Source organism: Hirundo rustica, chromosome 20 (assembly GCF_015227805.2).
Source record: "Hirundo rustica isolate bHirRus1 chromosome 20, bHirRus1.pri.v3, whole genome shotgun sequence".
In the NCBI taxonomy this organism is placed as follows: domain Eukaryota; kingdom Metazoa; phylum Chordata; class Aves; order Passeriformes; family Hirundinidae; genus Hirundo; species Hirundo rustica.
Genome location: NC_053469.1, coordinates 1,468,570 through 1,490,690, shown reverse-complemented (window position 1 = coordinate 1,490,690; position 22,121 = coordinate 1,468,570). Strand labels below are relative to the sequence as shown.

The window sequence follows — 22,121 nt, the reverse complement described above, 5'->3', positions numbered from 1 at the left end:
TGGCTTGAATCGCGGATGTTTTGATGTGTGAATTTAGAGAAAACATAGCTGGGTCGGCACCAGCACAGATCTGGCTGACGCAGAGAGGTTCAAGGGCAGAGCAGTCACAGTTTTTCAGGGCAAGTGGGTTTTTCGGGCTCTTTTTTGTTGTTGTGTTTTAAACTGCAGGGAGGAAGGCAAAATAAAATGAGGCAGAAGGTCTGGAAGGACGCACATGCAGAGAGCTACTTTTCCTGGAGGAATAACACATGCCCTCAGATACTTCTGGAGACTTTGAACTTGAAAGCACACGGGACAATGGGATTTTCAAAACTGAAATAAAAGGAAAGCAGAAAGTTGCCAGATGAAGATTCTAAAAAGGAAGTTCTTGTTCAAAACAAAATGAGGCAGAGAATGACAGATGGGCCTGTTTCTATCAGAAGAGCAGTTCTATTAACAGATGTTCTTTCACAGACTGGCTTAGGTTGGGAAAGACCTTTAAGATCATTTAGTCCAATGGTCCATTACCCCAGCCCTGCCCACCACTAAGCCATGTCCCCAAGCACCACATCTGGTGGATGCTCTCTGGGCATTCCAGGCTGTCCTGCTGTCATGTAGAGCACCTACAGGGAGCAACCACAGCTTGACCAGTCTCTGAAGGATACCAGTGTCCCACTGGAAATTTGACTGGATAAATCATTGGCATGGTTTAGCCAGTACACAGAGGTACTCTTCAGGCACCAAGGACACGATTCTGTTTCCAGCAGCAGACACAGAGAAGGAGAGGGAGAAAGAAGCAGCCACCAACATGCCATTTCCAAACCAACAGGAGGAAGGAGTAGAACAGAACACAACTAAACCCTCCCATCTAGAATTTGACCACCACATTCAGTCCACTGCAACATGAGCTGACCTGTAGAGCCCTGGGAAATTCTTCCCCCCTGCTAGCACAAAACCAGTGATGCTCTTTGAACCATGCCCAGCTGTCTTTAGAGCACACAGCGAGCAGCTCAGCTTAATGAATTTTATTTTTTTATATTTTGAGCTTACATATTACTAGTTCTAAGCACATTTCATACTCCATCCCAAGATCTGGGGTTAGCAGATTACTTCAGGCTGCCTTACCTTCACTGCCACATGGAGCTTGGCTGTTTTCTTAGAAGGTCCTGATGCTTCATAAGTCGTACCATCAACATCTACAGACATTGTGAAGACTGGGGCATGGACTGGACCAGACTGTGACAGCAGCTTATACTGAAGCCCTGGCCTGATTTGGTTCAGCCTCATCAGAGCATTCATGAGATCTATTGCTTTACTATCTAGTACTAGTACAAGATAGTAGAAGGGGTAGGGGAAGGAGGGGAAAGGAAAATGAACAAAACAAGATGAACAGAAAAATGAAACAGTTTGCATTTCAGTGCCTTCTGTCTGTATCAAGGAGCAAAACCACCCCTCAGCCTCTCACAAGGGTGAGAAGAGCAATAACCCTGTTAAGTCTTTAATAAGCCATTCTAATTTGGGGAAACAACTATAATGACCTAGCTTTATATTAACACCATTCTGTTGCAGCTAGCTGTATTCCTCCTGGCTGCTGTAAAAGGAGTAATAAGTTTTATAGCTACTGAGGAACCAGATCCAGAGCTGGCATCCAAGTAGCACAATGACAGTAGCCCCCAGAATGACTGCATCCCACAATGATTTGATCTCAGCAATGCCAAGAGACTTCTAGTCTTGTGCATATGTGCAACATTAATGTTTTGCAGATCACACATTTTATTTTCCTTGTGGGAGATCTTGAGACCAACACCTAACTCAGGAAGGGGAAGAGTGAAGAGAGTGTAATCTTCACTCAGCAAAGTCACTGCAGTACTCTAAAAAGACCCCACAATACAGGGGTGTTACCAATAAAATACCTCAGCTGCTTGGGCAACTTCAGTTCTAGTGTAACTTGATAGGTAATCCCATTTAAAAATGCAAATCATTCAGTTAGTAAAGCATGTCAGGGGAATTTCAGATGCACAGAGATGTGTTTGACATTCCAAATGCAGGGTGATAGAGACAACAGTTTTGTTCCAAAGACTTTTTCACATGCTCTACCACACCAACACAGAGAAGCTTTTAAAGCAGCTCCACCTGTACAACAGATCTTTGAAAACAGAATGGAGAAGTGCTGCGCTTACTTTTCCTCAGATTACGCTTCATCTTTTTATTTGGATCTTTATCATCTCCAACACTGTCTTCAAATGGTCTCTTCAGAGCAGATGAGCCTGTACCTAGGGTATAAAGTTCCTTGTAATACGGATATGCCACTAGGAAAACACGATCCCACAGCAGGAATCTGATTAGTCCCACACTGTTCCTTGCTTGTTTATAGAGAAAAGAACTCAGCCATCAGTCACAGCTTTCTTATTGCTACATGAAAGCCAATACTGGTTTACAGCTCACTCTACCACAGAGATCAGGCAGGATCTCTGTGTCCAATACCAGGTGTGGGATAAGGACTGCAAACCTGCAGTGCTGTTTTCCACATTTAGTCTAAGCAAGTCCTCCAACAGTATTGTTTTTACAAAACAATACACATGGCATTTTTTTATTAGATGTATATTGTTTTCTAGGAAGACTTTTTGAGTAATTGTTATTATGGACACATATGCTGTTCGACATGTCTACAGTCTCTCCTTGCCAGCATAAGAATCAAACACTACTTCTACTGTTTGGATGCCAAGGGACTTTGTGTTTAAAGATAATCATCAGCTATGTTATGGCTGTTCTGCCTCTTGTCTCTTGGTATTTCTAGAGAACAGAAAGTCCAGATTTTATTCTCACAATGAAATATTTTTTAAAAATCACCCCACATATAACAAAGAAAAGCTTCTACTTCACATTCACAGCGCATAATTAAGAACTTCACCCATTCTAAATCAACTCCTAGTTTACTGCCCAATTAGTGACTTTTGGAACAAATAATACCTACCTTCTTTATCAGTTACTGACCAGGAATATTTCTGAAATGACTTATTTGATGGGAGGGGATCCATTTCCAAAACTTTATAGATCTGCCCAAAGGCTGATAATCTGAGTGCATGCTGAAAGGGACAGCAGAAACACAAATTAATCACAGCAGGATTTCTCCTCAGTTGCCCAAGTTTTTTAGTAAGCCTTTAGACACAAAGCTACTTCTGTGGTTTTGACAGACAAGAAGAGAGCTTTTATAGCTAGCCTCAGCAATAGCTGCGGAAAATGCTAATGTCTAAAAACACAAAACTCATGAATTTCTGTAACACTGAGTGCAGGGCACACTGACAGGGAGCCCAGCCAGGGGCTCCATGCTGAGAGCAGAGGTGGGTACACAGACATCCCACTGCCTCTGCAAGGATAAGATTTCACACGTTTAACTCTTGCTCTCCTGAACTCTGGTTTAACCTTTCCGGGACAGCGCAGCGTAAGACCTGTCAGGACTGCCATGAAAACAATATTCTTTCATAGCAGAGAATAATGGTGCTAATGAGCTAAATTCCTCACTGTTGCAGCACACACAGAGTTCCCTACCTGAGCACTGTGTGTGATGGCTTCTTTTTGCTGAACTGTCATGTAAGACAAAGCATCCGTGGGCTCACGCTCGCAGGGGTCGTACAGCCCCGGGCCCCCTGGCAGGGAGAGGAACGGGGATTACTGAGGGGAACAGTGTGCAAACAGGGACTGACAGAGCAGCTGAGCCCAGCTGCCGCAGAGCTGGCAGCACCCCTTCTCCAGCAGGGAGTCAGGCCTCACACAACACAGACTGACCTGAGGTTTTACACCCTTGCAGTGGCCACAGACCTTATCGGGGTAAATACTGCACATGGGTGATAACACTAACTGAAATCATTAGGTCTGGAAAAAACCACATCATTTGGGCAGATACATAGATTTCAAGAAATCTGTAGAAACCAGATAATCATTAAGTCTATTTACCTGCAACCCCTTAATGAGGCAGGGGTTCATTTATAACAAATCTAACATTCCCCATTAACTTCTTCTTCAGTGGCAGTATCATTCACACAGTGACCGCTGTGCAAAATCCTCTCTTTTAATTTTAAAGGAAAAAACATTAATTTCCCTCCACGGCAGGTTCAGAGTTCACGGCAGGCATTTCTCATATAATCCTAGAGCAACAGCTGAACGTTAAGGTGGGCTGCCCATCCCCTTGTGTTCCTGGAGTTCCTTTGGGCCCTTACCAGGAAGCAGAATTCCAGACGCCAAACACTCCATCACTCGTCGCAAGGCTTCCCCAGCACCCAAAGGTCTATTACAAGTACCTATAGATTTTTCACATATAAGCTCGAGTGGCTAGAAGACATTAAATTATGATTAGTATGGACACAAGGGTAACTGTGACTGCAGTTAAAAATGGGGGAGCAGAGGGGATGAACATTCACATCAGGTCACCTGTAAACAGGTCTAAGGACAGAGACGTGCCCCAGAGGAGGCCACGTCCTCGTGCAGGGCACATCTTTGTACTCCTGCTCTGAGTCACCTTCTGAGGACACCAGCTGCCCTCCAGTGTCTGCCCAAAAAGGAGGGGGTCTCTAAAGGCAAGCCAGATGAATGTTCTCAGGGGGTTTTCAGTTCCACACAAGAGAAGCACCACCTCTGCTGCCCTACAGCGTGTTCCTCTCCAGGCACTCAGAGCAAACCTGCCCCAGGAAAGGGAAACAGCCGCTGGCAGGAGTGGCATTGTCACGGGAGCAGGATAGTTTCGGAAGACTAAACAAGAGGGATGGAAGGCAACAAGCCTATTGCCAATCCTCCAGGATGTACCAGGCCCACAGCAGCGTGTCCCTTTCCATGGGATCAGTGTGTCACAGACTCAAGGACTACTTGCCTTCTCTCCCCTACACAGCGAGCAGTTAATGGGGAGCAAAGGAACAGGGGTGGAAGGAGGAGTCTCATACAAGACTCTGCTTTCTCCAGTCCAGACACTGCTACAGTTCTCAGGAGATCTGAGATACGACCTCGTGGCCTTCAGCTCTTTCTGTACTTACCCAGCCTTTCAGCGGTGCCCATGTGGGGACTCTGTTGCACAAATCCCGCAGAATACGAAGGACAATTACACATGATTTTAGTCCATTTGCCCTGGCCTAAAACAAACAAAATGATTCCAATACACCTGCAAAAGCCTGGTCTTCAATTTTGCTTTTCTTTTTAAATGCACAGAGTCCTGGGATAGACTTTGTTTAAAATTATTATTACTTAATACTTAATCAGCTTCATGCAAAATAAAAACACTTATATAAAAGTAACCTTGAATTTAGAGAGACGTATAAAAAAGGCAGCGAAATGTCAAGATTGCTTTTGTAGCCTCATGACAACTCTGGACCAGCTGACTGTCTCCCTGTCACGTTTGCCCTCGCACAGTAAGGCACCGGGTTGGAATTCTAGACCTTCGCTCTAGGAGGGACTAGTCAGAAATTAAAGAGGCATTAAGATTAAAACTGTCTCAAATTAAACCTCGCAAGGCTACAATAACAACAAGGTAAGAACAAAGAGCCAACCTGAAACCATTTGGCGTGCCGCAGAGACGCCAAGGCCTCCAGGCATTTCTGCCTGTCCAATAAGTCCGGAGGATCTTTCATCGCAACATTATCTACTGGTAAAAATGGGATAAAAAGAGACAGATACAATTTGACCAAGGGGTTTCTGTCACAATACAAAAAGAGCGGCAGCATCTCATTGAGATAATAAGACTCCCAGAATTTAAGTGCACGGTGTTATTTAATTTAAACAAGCCATTAAAGGTAGTAAATGTGCACGTGTGCAACAGAAGCAAAGGCATTCACTCCTTGTAAAATAATAGTAATAATAAAGATGGCCACTGCTACAGACAATCTGGGATCTTATTAAAAATGTAGAACACATTTCAGGGCAGAAAATAGCTCTATAGCACTTTTCCTTTTTTTTTTTTTTTTTTCTGTTGGGATGTATTGGGCTTTTTTTTCCTCTTCTTTGTGACTTTTATTCCACAAAGGTGGCACAGAATTTCAAAGCTGCTTTCGACAAGAGGAAGATATTCTCAGGGGATAATAAAAAAAAAAAAAATGTAATAGGTAGAAAGTGAAATTACATCCATGCAATTGTTGAGAATTCCAAAGAAAAACATCGAATATATTTGAAATGTTATTGCATGAACAGTACTAGCCAGTATAATTCAATGAAAGAAATATACAGGAAATGCTAGTACAATACTTTAGTTTGATTAGTCTTTCATATAACCAGAGCATATGAAAGAGTGGGTTTGGTAACTTCCAGGTCATTCATGTATTTGAGAGGAAGTGCCCTCATGTAAAAGCTTCCCAACAGCAACTGAAACCAACAGAGGAAATTCAAAGATGGATTTGAGAGACAAGACACTGATTTCTGTCCAGGTTTACACTTTTTTGCCTTCCCCCCCTTTATCAACCAACCTGTAACAACTGCTTTTAGCAGCCACATCCAATTCTACATTAAGGGGAATTCTCTATCACTCCTTTCTTCTGTATTTATTTTACTTTAATCCAAAGGAGTTTATAAAATCCAGACTCTCTGGAAACTCTATATAAATGACATTCTACATTTTTGTGAAATCATACTGCAATACTAGTTTTAGCTGACATTGAGAACAACTGGAATAACAAAATTAATCCATGGTTTAGGATTGAATATGACATTTTCCTATGAATACGTAGTTACTCTTGACTTAAAAATAAGTAAATTGGAAATATATTTTTTTAATTTTTCATAGTGGTTAATTCTCCAGGTCTTTAGAGACCTTTGCAGAGCTGAATGAAATACTAAATCCATTTCAAACTAAAGACTCTGCTAGATAGGCAAAATCCAACAAGACCTCTAAAACACCAGGACAAGTTAGGAGGAAAAAGTCCCATCAGTTTGTTAGTGCCATCTCCAAGGATATTTTCATGGGTTCCTTTGAATGGGATTGGCTGCATAAGCAATTGCATCTTTAATGTTAAGGCTGCCTCTCCTAAGCCATTTCCTGGGAAGGTTACTCTGGTAAAAGCACTTGATGTTATGGTGAATAAAAGAGCCCAAAGCAAAAAACCCCCACCAGTGTAAAACCGAACAGGACCAGTATCTTGTCTGACAGGTGATGGTTGCAGTTCACTGCTGCTGACTCAAGTGCTATAAGCTTAGTTTCTAACCCCTGGGAACTTCACAGCAGATATTTGCATTGTTTGTCATTGCCCTCATCAACAGCATTCCAGGATTGGGATTAATCACTCCTCTTGTCTGTTTTCCAAATGAAAGCTGCAAAGTCTCAAAACTCTGGCTTTCTTTGAGCACAAAAGGTCACTTTGGAACACAAGATGTGCTTCTAAATTTCCTTTGCAGTTTTGTTGTTTTCAGGAGTGACATTTGTGGCACAGGATTACTCAACATCCATCTCAGTAGTTCTCTGAGAAAACTTCACTGCAGACAATATAAACATCTGCTTAAAGCTCAAGTACTGCATCAAACAAGTACTGTCAATGAATGATCAGAATCTTATTTTAAAACGTTAGAAATGGAAAAGGTGACTGACTGCAAAATCATTTATTTTTTGTAATGAACTGGGGCTCACTGTTGTATAAGGCTTTGCTAAAGAGTGTTGCAGCCAGTGATAAAGTAAATTAATTTTTCCTTCAAACTACAAAACAAACAGAATACATGTCACCTCTCATTCAGGTGAACCAAAAACCTCCTAAGATTTGTTTTAAGGATTTAGAACCGTACTTTTTCCTTACAAGATTAAGACCATTTTCCAAGGCCTAATTTACAAATATCTTGGAGAATTTTGCCAATTGCTTGTTCAGCCCCAGCGTCCTGATGTTGCAGTCTGCCAACTTTCGGGTGCAAGATTCTATTAAACAGAAAGATGAAGAGAACAGGCAGTGAAGAGGGCGAGCGGCTTGCAGCGGGCTCCCTTCAGACCCCCTCGGGAGAATGGCATGTTTCTTCATGCTCTGCCAGTCAGGAAAGTGAGACCAAATCAAAATTTTCAAACGGGATTGCAAAGCTTTCCTTTTTTCCTTGTAGTTTTAACAAGGGCAGTGATCCAAGGAGTTCAGTAAAGAGTAAATCCTAAAGCCCTGACGTTAGCTCACACTATGCAACGCAGAACCAATCCCTCAGGAATTCTCTCCCCACTGCTGTAGCACTCTCTTCACACAGGAGCTGCCAGCTCCATTCATTTGAGCCATAGGACAGCCTTGTCTTCTCCAGAGAGGGGAGGGCAGTCAGGGGCCTGCTGCCCTTCAGAGGCACTTGGCCCTCGGGAGCATCACTGGCCATGTCCTGCTCCAGGAGCAACAGGACTTCAGCCCCACTTTGGTGAACCAGCTTCTTTGTAATTATATAATTTGTTGTTTCTGTATGCTCAGGAACAGCAACTGGTTTTCAGGATATAAGGTTCTGGTCTGGAAAGCCAATTTATATTTGATGCTGTGACTAAAAATTCAGTTTCTTAAGAAGTTTAAAATTTAAACTGATGCAAAATGCAGGCAAATTTGGGTGCTTGACTTCTCAACATGAGAAAGCAGAGCTTTATAGGTAGCTATTTGTGAGAAACACCAAAATGCACACACACACTGGGCCGCTATTTATTTTTGCTAAGGAGCAGCAAAAACAAATAGGACAAACATCACATCTTAAACATGAACACTTTTCCAAAGAGGTGGGGACTGAAGAGAAATCCAGGAATGTTTTTCGATACATTCTGACATCAGGGCATGAAGGCACACACAGCATTCCTACAGAACAATGGGAGCACTGGTAACGAGGGCCATTGGCCTGACCTGGGTTGTTAGAGGACAGATTAGTGCTAATCCCACCACAGAAACCTTGGTCAGTTTTCCGAAGGCTCAGGAAAGCCTGGGCCTATCTTACATGGAAGATGAAAGGCAAGTTCAGCAGTACTTTGAGTTCCTTCAGTCAAAAGAATGCATGGAGCCAACTGAGAGGTTTTTAAAACTGCATAGGAAGTGTATTTACATTTGGTTGATACTGGTCAGTGGTAGCGAAAAAATAAGGCAATGCTTTGGAGATCAAGGTGTTTTCACCGGTTTGTCCAGTTATTCTCCCTTGATACTAGACATGAAACTTTTTTAGTGTGAATCTAAGTGATTCCAATCTAAATGGTTGGAAAGATTACAAAAGAAAAAAATTATCCTCCCCTCTCAACTTACTTAGTGACAGCTGCGTAATGCTCCATATTCCTTGAAAAGGAATGTGATAAATGTCTCAGTTCTTTATGATGAATCAATGCCAAGGAACCTGAACTTTAAAATGAGATCCACGACCCTATTCCCTGTCCTCAGCAGCTGCACAGAATGACAGTGTATAACCACTTCAGGGGAGGTGGTAAAACCATTTTAAACATAAAAAATATGTAGAGACCTTTGGAAATATTTTAAGATACTGAAAAAAAAAAATAGCTTTAGGCATAAGAAAGCATAAAAATTCCAATCCTCCTTTAGTTTGAGATTAATTCAGAAATTCCTGGACTTCGCTGGCATAACAGCATCAATTTTTACAAGAAAATACTCGGGCAGAAGCCTTTGTGTAAAACTATATCCCCTTATGGGAATCTCACAAATCCTTCACCATCGGGATTTGTCTTGCACTTTGTGCTCTCTCATGAACATGGATGAGCTGCAGCAGCTCTGGGGCTGGTCTCAGCATCTTGTGGGAAGCTGAACAACTAAAGCAATATGCAGTTCATTTTTAATGGTCTTGGAAACAACATTGTTGCTAATTTGAGAATAAACAGCCAGTGTAATTAAGGGATCTTTGCCATTCATCTGTTCTGTAAGATTTTTCTGCATTCAACTGCTGCCAAAGTGTTACATGTCACTTGGAAAGGGATCCTTCCTGCCATCGCCTCCAACAAAACGAGGAGAAACTGACCAACATTTCTCATCCCGTCGGTATTCCATGTGGGAGAGGGAGGAAGCAAAGGACTTGTGGCAAGTCTAGAAATGGGAAGAGAGCGACAGGGAGTTCCCTAGCCCACACGGGCCCAGCTGCCTCAGTTGTCATGACAGAGAGTGGCCAGTTGGTCAAAGGTCTGACATCATCCAGTGGCAAAGTTTCTAGGGATAGGTTTGGGAAGCGGAAGCAGAAATTACTGAAAAGATTTAAAAATACAACAAAGTATGGCTACATTTGCTCTTCTCTATTGCTCACAGTCTGTTTCCAGCCTCACTGGTACCACAGGCACCGTTCCTGCGTAGGACACCGCGGTGAGGGAGAAGGAACAGAAAGGACTAAGTGACAGTTTTCTAGAACTATTTTACTCTAAGGACATGAGGTACAACGTTCAATTCAGAAGCGAAAGTGCTGTATCACAGCACCGTAACTTCAATTGTATCCCAGTTAGGAAATTCTTAAAGCCAGAAACATACACATCATCAATCAATAAAAACTGCGGGCCAGGATGACACACTGGCGAGCTTTGCAGGAAAGGGCTTTTACATAAAGAGAAACATTTTAATGAGATTTTCAAGAAACTATGAACCAATCCCACTTGACTGACTTAATTTGCAAACAAGACTGTGCAGCGCCAGGTGCTCAAGAATTAAATAGCAAGTCGGAAAGAAAGGAGAACTAAGATCTAATTGTATGTCAAAGTTAACGCTGTAGGAATATTGCTTGCAAAGGAAAACTACACATATTTGAATGAAAATTAAGTGACTGCTGTCTTTTTAAGTTACAAATGATGTAACTCATGGTGGCAATAGCCAGTCTAGTCAGTACACGATGCACAATTAAAAACCTACTTCCCAATTAACCCTGTGCTGCACAGTCAGGACATTTAGCTAGAACAGTCTTAAAACCAAGTTAAAACGCTCTGTGTACCTCCTTCCTTCTTCTCTGCTTCATCTCGGATGAGAGGGGATGTGAGTATCACCTTCAAAGTGAGCTTGGGCTCCTTTGTGTTATGGATAACAATAGCTGCCTCATTTACATGCTCCTCCACCAGATACTTCTCTTCTGTAAGTTTCTGAAAGTCACCAAGAAAGATTTCAAGACTCTCCCAATCGACTGAAAAAGTGAAGAATCTGTGTATGTGCCTCAGCTAATGAGAAGGCTACAGGGCATTGCAATAATAAAGGCAGCCTTGCCTCCCTCATTAAAAACAATTTAAAACATTTCTTTTGTAGCCGGTGCTACAACTGCCTTACAGTTTTCAGCATTAACGTGCACTGTAAGGGGGCTCTCTGCAGTGATCTCTCTGCAGGTCTCTCAGCAGCCCTTTGGGAGCTGTCTCACCCTCCAGAAGCACAAGGGCAGCCACAGATGGTTCAGAGGCCTCCAGCCACTCCTGGTGTCTGTAGTCTGGTTCAGCAGACCGGTGGGTAGGATGTCTATTCTGACCCCTTTCCTACTACAATCTGCTCTGCAGCTCCTTTATTGTTGGGATCAAAATGGCTGAGCATCTGCTCACCATGAGCCTTCAAAGCAGAAGCTCCCGAGTCTCTGTGCATCACTTGCTCCTTTTGTCCACTAATGGGCCTAAACCCTCCTTCGCCTCCAGTGTCTGATCCCTCTGCAGAGCCTCTCCTTGTCTTCCATGCCCACAACACTCGGAGCATTTCACCAGTCAGAGTCCTCTTCCCTCATCTTTTCTGTAATCCCTGACAGTCCTTCCCCACAGGATCTTACAGGCCTCTCCCTTGAATTTATTCAGTCTTCACATATTTTAGTTATGTCTATTCTCTTATTTTATCTCATGTTTTTTGAGGCACATACTAACTTTTCTGCTCACTTTTAACCCTCCTCATTTCATGCCTCACTACAAGGTTTATTCTTAATAGTCAATACATCCCTATCATTTTCAAAGTAAAATTTACTGCTCAAGAGATCCTTTGCATTTTTAGCTATGGATAGGGCCACATCTCTAGGAACAACATTAGCTCACTAAAACAAGCCCTTTGTGTGAGAAAAAGAATGGTGAGAACTAACAGCTGTCAAGAATACTAAAACAAGGGGAGAAAAGCAGATCAGGAGAAAAGCAGATTGAATTTGGTTGTGGTTTGGAGAGGGGCACTTGCAGTGGAACATTTGAGGCAGTTCCTTGGCACCAGTGTTGGTGAGTCTGGAAGCTGGATGGATTCCTCAGAGCTCTGTCACAGAGGTGATATCCCTAAACAAGCTGCAACTGCTGCCCACTGGATGCCACCATCAGGATTAAGTAGCCATAAATAAAAATAATGTGAGCTCATGATTAACGTGAGCACAAATGAGTGACCACCTAAAGTGACATGTTCTCACCTTGGCAGCACAGAGGGGTTTATGTGGGAACAGCCCAAGCAAAGCAGCTGCAATGGGGAACTGCAGGTTCAGGCAGGGGACAACAACAGGGACTGAGTGACACACTTGAGCAGGGAAGATTTCTGCAGTTCAGCTCATGTTGGGTGGAGCAGAGCGCCCAAACCCACCCTGGGTTAGTTACACGCACACAGGCCAGCTGCCCTCCCAGGGAACTGACAGCACAAACAGGAGTAGGGCAACAACAGCAGAAAGAGGTTACATTTTGTGAGTAAGGGCTTCATGTCACCACATTAAACATGTCACAGGCCCCAGATGCCGTCCTAGATTCAGAGTATATTCCTTTATACCACTTGTCTTTCTTGTTGGAACAAATTCCAGCCTTTCCCCAAATAGCCCTTGCAGTGCTATCAGCCTTTGTGGGAGGACGGCTCCAAATGAACTCACCTGAATTTGAGCTGGGAGATTGTCTTTAACGATACTTAACAAGGTCTTTGTGGGTTTTTCTTTGCACATGAGAACCAGCTCCAGATCCATATCATCTTTGATCAGCAAGCCCTTTGCAACCAAGCCAATTCTCATAACGCCACATAACGTCCGACCACCTTGATCCCTGGAAATGAAACAATTTGGGGTAATCAAAATGGGATTTTACTCTCCAGCTACAGTTTAGGGGAACTGAGCCACAGTAAAGAATTTTAAGAGCCACTGTAAAGAGTTATCAAAGCAATATAGGGACACTATGACAAAAGCTAGTTTTGTAGACTAGAATTGTTAAAAAGCTTGGAGTAAAATGCAAGAAATGCTTCTCTGACAGGCCAACACCAGCTCTTGTCTCATCCAGTTGTCTCCAACTGGAGCTTATTTTGGATTTTTTTTAAATAAAAAATCGGTGTCTATGTGGGGCTGACTTGCCAGCTGGGGTTAAACTATGGCAATAATGGAAAATAATGGAGGCTTAGGAAACTTTGCTGGATTATAAAAACTTCTTTTGCCTATCAGACTGCAGGAGCCTGCAAGCACATGGCTGTCGATTTGCACTGGTGTCTTCCAGGGAATTTGCTTCAAACTGCTGAAAAGTTTGTGTGCTAAATGCAACTTCACAACATCACAGTAAAAAAAGCAAAGAAACGGAGAGCAGCTGCTACCCACACTGGGCTTATTGCCATTCCCTGCACAGCCCCCACCTCAAGAAGTCCAAATATATCCCCCTCCTTCTATTAACATTCATCTGCAGCAGACCCAGGTAACACTACAACCCTTATTTGGAGGAAAGGAGCCACTGAGAGCAGCACAGGGACACGTTGTAAGCTGAGGCTTCACTCACTTGGCAGTGCCTTCTGCAGCTTCCTCCTTGGCTTCCACATCACCTTCACACTTTGCAGACTTGTTCTTTTCATCCAGCCAGTCAGAGACATGCTTAAGGGCACATTCTACTGTTGACACCATGTTCTGGACAGCTTCAAGCTCCTCTGGAGATGGGTAAATGGTTGAATGTTTCACCATTACGTGGCGGTCATCGTTAGCAAAAGATCGGATCGATCTCTGTGGCGGAGTGGGAAACAGGAAGAAAAGAGAACAAAGTTACTGGTGTATTAGCAGGATGTAGGACATTGTCTGAATGGGAATCCTGCCTGGCAGGAGGGTGCAGACTGGGCACGGCATGTGGAAAGGAGAGGGCAGGCAAGGAGAGATGATTCCGATTCTGTAAAAGGCATTGATACTCTCCAAATACAATTTTGCATTTCTGAAGTGCTGAGTGCAGCCATCTTTCCTCTCTTCGTGCCAGGGACAAGAGCTGCACACCTTGGAACAGGCAAAGGGCCAATCGCTCACGGCTTTGCTGCTGCTGCAGATGAAGTCACAGGCAGTACAGAACTGTGAGAGGCTCAGCCACTGTGCAGGGATTTACAAAGGCATGAATGAAGATGAGAATAAAGATAAATGGTAAGAGACTGAAACTTCTCTTTTAAAAACATTCAAATGAATAGGAAGATATTAGAGTGCTAATTAAAAAAGCCTGCAGTGAAACTCGGAGTCCTGAGTGCTGAGGGAGGTAAACTTCACTAGTTGGGTAACCTGAGCTAGGAAGTTTTGAGTTTGCTGCAGACTACTCAGGTGAGACTTTTTTGATCTAAACAGTGCCTCAGACCAGCTGTGATCACAGCACAGGCCTGTGGCAAGGGTAGCAGTAAGGCTTGGTCTCTCCAGACACATCAGTCACTGCTGAAAGCCTCCCAGAGCGAATCACCAAGCAAATCCCTCTGTTCCTCCTACAGGTTAAGCACCTTAATTAGGTGTCATTTCCACCCCCACTTCATGTGTTTGGAGGTGTACCCACTCCTAAGGACACAAAGGGCCTTTGAAAAACCTCAGAGGCCTCTAGCTGGATCCTTATTAAGGAACTGTCCATGATTTCCTGGTTTATTGCACTCCCTGTGTCTCTTTCATTGAAGGTCATGACATGATTTCCTTCTTAATTTTTGTGTTCCCACCCAGATGGATCATTTGGGCAGTAACAATTCATCCGTCAGGGGCTGGTTTTATCCCCTGCAGTTTGATAGGCTGCAAAATGCTTCCAGGAGGTCCCTCTTGTGGTTATCCACAACATGGATACAGCTGGGCTGCAGGGAAACGGCCGAACTGCATTTAACAATTCACCCACCATCTTCTACCTTATGAAACCTCAATTACAACAGTGGAACAGAAACAAATTGGTAATTCCTAATTATGAGACACATCTTCTTTTCTAATGAAGAGGGGCTGATAAGATCAACCCCTCGTTACAAGTCAGGCCAAAAAGAATGACAGAGTGGGACACTTTAAAATATAATATATTAATAACTCTGCTTTGCCAAGTGTTCTTTCTTCCTTTCACTCTGTAACTGGTAAAACTCTTGGTTTAGGTTTTTTTTTTTTTAATACAAGTAGAAACACACAGCCTACCTGCAGCAACCAGTCACACAAATGTTAGCAATTGTATTTAAAATTTAGTTAATTTATTCTCATTTCCATTCTCACAGTTAATAACCTTAGAGAGCTTAAAAATATATAAATATGTTTGAACTGCTCTCCACTCATATTTTTCAGGAACTGAGTAGGTTTATTGCCTTTTTGTGAACACATTTCAGAATCTCACCATCACAATACTTTATACTTGCACATTTTTACAAATCCCACATCTCAGGCATTTCTATTTGCAGCCAAACCCAGGCAAATGAGAAGTGACTCCTCACTTAAACCACACACACCAGGTATATTTAGCTACACACATTTCATCTACACTGTCACGAAGTGTGCACAGAGGCACCTTCAATCACACACACGGATGTCAATAATCAAAACTTGCTTTTGTGAGGTCGAGGTGGAAGGGGATTGGAGCATTTGGTAATGAAATCTGCAAGTTCAAGGTCACTGACGCTGTTTGCTACAGCCTGCTAATGCCAGTTTTATTAGAAAACCTTATAAGCATCCCCTTCGTTGGTATTTAATAATTCATGTACTGCAGGCTCACAAGAACACTCTCTGGCTTTAAGAGGCTGACAATACATCAGACCTCACTTGCTTTGCTCAAAGCACACAGTACCACCCCTCAGTTAGTGCAAGGTCAGAAAATCCCTTCTCTCAGGTTTGATCAGGCCCCATGCAAGCCTGGCAGCAGAAAACACTTTTAATGCACCCCTGTGAAAGACAACAAATACCTACCATGGTTTGTTAGTGTTTCAGCTCTCTCTCCCTCCCTTTCTCCTTTTCCCTCCTCCTTGGTGTCTTTGCTAAGCACTGTTTTGCCTGACAGAACCTCTTCATAAGCCTCTCAGTCCCCTGACAGCTCAAGAGTTCATACAGCCAAGGTGCTCTGGGAGTCACTTTCTCTAATTCACCTGCAAAAAGAGAGAAACAACTTGAGATCAGCAGTGATGGCATGTTGATTCCAGAAGTGCTGGATGCAGCACATGAGGCAAACCACTGATCAGAGCACCCCAGCTTCCAGATAGGACGGTCACTGAGCCATTTATATCTGAGCAAACAGATGTCACTCTGGAAAGCAACTTTTTGTCATGTGCCCACACACGTAACGACTTTCCCACGCCAGTTAGAGCTGATCCCAGGGAGGTTGGCAGCCACCTGGCAATCCCAACTTCTGGGATGAGGAAGACAGGAAATCCAACATGGCAAACATGCTCTGTGTGAAACCAGCTCGCAAAGTCTCTATTTTTGTGTCACATGCAGGCTAGGAATCAAACACACTACATTTATTTAATTTAATTACCAAAAAGTAATTCTCTGTGGAAATTCTAAGTGCAGCCCTCGATCCTGTGTCAGATGCTGCACAAGAACCAAGGCTTCAGGTTGCAATAACTGCAGGTTGTTATTTAAAGACAAGCACATTCTAACAAACTGCAGACGTCAGACTTGCGAGGAGCTGAAATCACCCACACCGCCTGTGCTGCCCATGCACTGCCTCTCCCAGCACACAGCACGGAAAAGATCCTGCAAGAGCAGCCTTCTTGTACTAAACTGGGAAACAACACCAGCACTGGCAGCATCAAGCTGCAAAGAAATGCTCTGTGAGAGAGAAGAGCAGAATAACAGAGCAGGTAATGGGAGAGAGGGAAGCATAAGCTCACTGCACAGCAAGACACTCCACTCCTTGCAGAAAATTCCTCTTTTCCTTTCACGACACATATTGTTGCATCAGCTCTCCAGCAACGATTTGAAGCAATTGGAAACCCAGTCAGTAAATTTCTGCAGATTGACACATGCACAAAATGTTTTCATTTTCTCCTGTATCTGACCCCCCTTCTCCAGCAATGCTTTGCATATTGTGTGTCAGAGAAGCCTGACATTGTTTGAGATTGAAAGCATGTTTGGCAACAGCAGAGGGATAGGTGAGATGACTTGAAAGCTGAGGAGATACTTAAACCTGTGATGTGACAGGGAATAATTAAAATGTTGCATCCCACAGAGATTTGAATGTGACAGGGGAAAAGGTAACAGCAGATCCTGCTTCCCTATTTCCCTGGCTAGGAACAAATTAAGCAGGTTTACAGGGCCAGTAGCTTTGGCAGCAAGGGCCTGACAGTTGCTTGTATGTCACACCACTGAATTGAGGATGTAGAACAGGGTAAAACAAAAAGCCAGACAAGAACACTGTGCAGGGACCTGTCTGCTCCAGCAGCTGAAAACTGCCAAGGAAGAAACCCCAGGGGAGTTCAGTGCAGTCATACTAAAAATACTTGGGAAAAGCAAGCTAATGAAAACCCTGACTGACCCCACTTCTCATCACAGAGGCTCTGTGCCCACCAAGGTGTATTAACACTCGACCAACTGTTTCCCAGAAGCAATCAATGAAGGGGATGTTCTTTCTCTTAAGAGATTCTGGAAGTCAGGCAGGGGCAGCTGGGAGGAAAACTAAGCAAAGATCACTGCTTTGGCAGTATTTATTTTGTGAACTAGTCATAAGCTCCTCCACATTCAGCAGCCTTTCACCATCTCCAGAACCAGCCAGACTCTACAAGGTCATTTTGCTTTGTAATAATATTAATAATAACTTGAGTCAGCAGATAGCAAACAAGAGAGACTTTTATGAGACACATTTCTAGATAATCTATTTTAAATTATTTCTCTCTCCCAACTGAATTCCAGCTATCTTCACCTACTCTTCTTCCCCGTCACTCCCACATTTCACTTTTTTGGTTTGTTATCTTCTGTGGTAGCTGTAACTTGGCAATTCCAGGCAGAGAGAAGGGCACTGGAATGTGTTGCTGACTTCAGCATATGCCCAGTACAACGTCTCCAGACTGCAGCAACACTCCAGCCCTGCCTCCCTCCCAAGACTACTGCAAGGTGTTGCTTATCAGCTCCCCCAGGCTGTGGCGAGCAGATGGACAGAGAAAGCTGGCTGAGCATTCTGGTGCTCAGTAAGTGCTGAGCAGGCTGCTGCTCAGAGGGCAGATCTGTGAGAGCCCCCCGGGCCCTGCAAACACTCTCTCACTCTCTCACTCCCTCACTCCTCGGGGGCAGCCCTGCCCGTGCCGGGAGCTTCTCAGCTTCTTGGAAAATCCAGAACAGGCTGGAAACGAATGTGTCACAGCCACAGTGGGGGTTAATCTCTGCTGGGCTGGTGAAGTGAAAACGCCAGCACCTCTCCTTAGCAGCGTATGGAGCAGTGCCCTGTTTTCTTGTTTTCGAGACAGGTTCAGTTTCCAGTGACAAGTAAAGGCTGTTGGATAAGGGTATTTATGAGTTCTTTACCTGCCCTTTTTATTCAGCAGTGCATGGCTGAAGTCAGGGCACAGATAGATGAACTACAAAGGGATCTTTATTATAAAATTCAGAAAGCTGGAAAAAAATCCTGAAAATTGAGTTGAAGCTGATACATGATGTCTTCCAAGTCATTAACATCCTACGAATATTTCAGAAACATGCTTAGGAGTGAAACCCTAATTTAGTTCAGACTTTGAGAGAACATTTTCAACAAAAGCACTAAGCAGGAGGGAGTTTACTATAAAAGTGTAGACACAATATACAGAATAAAGTACATTTGACAGCACGCAGAATTAAATTAAGGAAAACCAAAATCAAATCTGCTCCAACCATATGGACTAAAGCAGCATAACATAGCTCAGCACCAAATACATCAGAAAGCATTATGTGAAGTGAGCAGCAATTCCATAAATCCAGCAGCCTCATTCCACTACCAGACTATAGCAGGATATTTGCTCCTGCATCCTCAGGGCAGTAACAGTTGATGCTCAGACTAAAAAGCACAATATTTAAACGTGTGTCTTTCTTACCTAGGGGCAGCCACCCACACTTGGCAAGAAAACTTGTAGAGGAAGCTCCTTGCACCACTGAGACCTTGGTGACCTTGAAAAAGTCACTTCTGCTCTGCATCATGTGCCTCTAAAGTATAAAACAAGAGTAAATAATCTCTGTCTCCAAACCAGGTCACAGTGGAGCTGTGCGGAGCCTGCAGTGTGGTTTAAAATCACTGGGGATTTGACACATTAGAAATGTTATTAAAACACCATGACAGTGTAGCAACGTTTCCATTAAACATTCCATCCTTCACAGAGGAAGTTTAGCTTTGGCTCAAGACAGACAAAAAGAATTTCAGACGAGGCTTTTGTAGTAGGAGATATTCCTGCATCTGCAGCTGCATTCCCAAGGGACAGACAGTTAAACAGCCAGGGCTGATGAATCCGCTCAGCTACCTCTGAGTGCCTGTGAACAGGGAGGTGAAAAGGCAGGAGAAACAGGTACTTGCATCCCATGGGGACTGAAATACCAGAATCAGGGTGCTCCGAGCCTCTAGAAAGGAGATACGAAGTGTGCCTGGCACCCCAGTGTCCCCTTGCAGCAGCACATTGCACAGAAGCGTTACTGGTGCAACACAGAAGAAACTGGGCTCACTGGACACCAGAGCTCCAACCCCCTCACTTCAGTGAGCTGCTCTCCAGGCTCCTGGCCAGGCCAAGTAGAACACCATGAAAATTGGTTTTAAATGCCCCATCAAGAAGGCACACGCTAACAAAATTCAGCTGAAGCATTAAAAACACCCTCCACCTTCTGAATTCTACCCCGACACCAATATCTGCCCAGGAGAACTGCAGCTTGCAGTGTGCAACACCCCAAGAGCAGACAGAGTTTCTACTGACAGGGCAGCAACAACAACAGAGGTTGCTAATAACAAAGCAATGAACATCTAACACAGCCCAAGGTGTATCACACACAGTAACAGAAAATAACTGAAATTTATACCGGTTTTTGTTACCTTCAAAAGTCAGAATGAGAGGCTTGCAACTTCAGATTGGAAGTTTATTTTTGCCTCTGCTTACCATTCAAGAGACAGGTAATTTTTCATCACACCACACAAAGTGCTGCTGAAAATATGTTGTGTTTTTCTGCAGTAGAATTTTATTGCTGGCCTTCTGCCAAGAGTCTTTCTGGCAGCATCTCCCACAGTTGGAAACTGTGTATCTGGGTCAGAAAAGACAAGCCGCTTTTCAGAACAGCTCAATACATTTGGCAGAGATGCTGATATTGTAATTGAACTCTTTCAGCAACTCTCTTTATGATGTACCCAGACACCAAACAAAACAAGATCTGCAGTGTTGATTAATGTCAAAATAACTGACAGAGGAATATCAAAATAGTTTTCCCTCATGTTAAAAGTATCAACAAACCGGGGGGAACAGATAAGAAATACAATTCATGAGGATTCAGAGACGAGCACAGGGCAAAGAAATCTGCAAAATATGACTGACCTGTGCCTTGTGCAGATATTCACTATTTAAAATAACCAGCTCCTTGTATGGAACTTCCTCCTTCCCCACCACACAAAGAGAAATCCCGGCCACTCAGAGCCCCAGCAGCATCGTGGAGAGCAGTGCCCTGTAACACTGGGACACATTTAACAAGGCTCAGACTGCTTCCAACAGTATGCTCAGCATCCAGTTTCACCTGGAGACTGTATTCATAGGAGTTTTTTTATTTTCCATGTAATGCATTTCCTGGCAAAGATGCATCTGGGATAACCTTTAGAAGGTTGGAATTTTCCATCCAAATGAATAATTACAAAGCAACACTATAGTTAGAAGCTGAAAAGGTACTTCCTCTGGCAACCTCTAACACTTTATACAGCAAATCCTGGAGTCTGGGAATACTTCTGCCTGTTCAGTTCTCATAATATTTCTACCAAAGGCTCCTGTGCTCGGAGGTCTCTTGGGAGCAGCCCCCACACCCAGCTTTAAGTGCCAGAGACAGGGTAGGCACAAACTTGATAACCAGATCTGGAACCACAGCACATGTAACCATCCAGGAGAGAGAAATCAAAGTCACCTTCCAGGGTCCAGAGCTCTGAGAACGCTCACAGTGCAAGGAGCACAGCTGCCCACTTGTCAGCGTGCAGAGCTCCTGGAGAGAATCCATCTGTGCCAAGGCACGACCCTCGGGTCAGAGATGCGACTGAAAGTCAGTGAACGCGTGGATTCCCCTCCGCTGTGGAGCAAGGAGTGAAAAAAGAGCCAGAAGAAATCACACTGGTACAGTAATTAAAGTTGAAGAAGCAAAGGCAAGCAATTGCTTAATCTAAATTAATGCATTAAGGTAAAGGAAACAGGGATGCGCAGAGTGTAGCTCATATTTTTAGCTCCTGGAAAGAAGGTGAAAAGATGGTCTAAGGGGAAATCATTACCAGCCTAACAGGAAGGTTTAAAAAGGAACAACAGAGGCACTGTGTGAGCACATCTGCAATCATCTGAGGAAAAAAAATGCTCTATTTTAGATAGAATCACACCATCCCCTCTCAGAAAGAAATAGACATTAGTAGAAATAACTGCAGCTACTGAATTGTAATGTATAAGAAAGATAACAGTTTTGGAAAGAATATAAATCCTCCTGGGGTTGAACCTACTACAGACTCCTGAGGACAGGAAGGTATTCACCACGCTCACCAGGTGGTCTTCAGCACACCAGCTGCACACCTCAAGGTATTTTTTACATAGATTTTTTTACATCTTCCTCTAGATTTTTTGGGTTTCACATTCCCTGAAACCTGCACAACCCCCAGCAGAGCCAGGGCTACACAGGGTCTCTAATTACAGGGTCTCTAATGAAATCATTTTGAAATTGCCTTCATCTCCTGGTATATGGGTGTCACGATGCAAGGCTGACTAGAGACACACCAAGTGCAAAGAGTTTTAAAACCGGCTGCTGACACTTAAATAACAAATTGACACATGAACAGTTTAATGTTTTTCCTGTTCAAACAGTAAGAAATATGCAAAACTAAATTGCCTGTAAAAGCAATGCAGGAGACAAAATATCTTAAGGGGTGCATTTCTTGGCAGGTG

The 22,121-nt window shown here is 43.5% G+C and overlaps 1 protein-coding gene across 13 annotated transcripts in view; it reads right to left on the bottom strand.

Annotated features, from left to right (window-relative positions):
* The window catches only part of STRBP (spermatid perinuclear RNA binding protein), a 58,878-nt gene that overhangs the window by 20,685 nt on the left and 16,072 nt on the right, over nt 1-22,121 (bottom strand). For 7 of the 13 annotated variants that reach the window (XM_040083555.2, XM_040083558.2, XM_058423180.1 and 4 more), the window contains exons 2-13: nt 15,970-16,145; nt 14,071-14,160; nt 13,592-13,809; nt 12,712-12,877; nt 10,852-10,996; nt 5,514-5,608; nt 5,004-5,099; nt 4,197-4,308; nt 3,529-3,626; nt 2,954-3,065; nt 2,160-2,252; nt 1,105-1,304 (exon numbers count right to left, since the gene is read on the bottom strand). In XM_040083555.2, the coding sequence (XP_039939489.1) occupies nt 1,105-1,304; nt 2,160-2,252; nt 2,954-3,065; nt 3,529-3,626; nt 4,197-4,308; nt 5,004-5,099; nt 5,514-5,608; nt 10,852-10,996; nt 12,712-12,877; nt 13,592-13,809; nt 14,071-14,160; nt 15,970-15,972 (1,428 nt within the window). In that variant the 5' untranslated portion in view covers nt 15,973-16,145. The remainder of the gene's footprint in view (nt 1-1,104; nt 1,305-2,159; nt 2,253-2,953; nt 3,066-3,528; nt 3,627-4,196; nt 4,309-5,003; nt 5,100-5,513; nt 5,609-10,851; nt 10,997-12,711; nt 12,878-13,591; nt 13,810-14,070; nt 14,161-15,969; nt 16,146-22,121) is intronic. The other 6 variants (XM_058423176.1, XM_058423178.1, XM_058423184.1 and 3 more) reach the window with 4 other exon arrangements.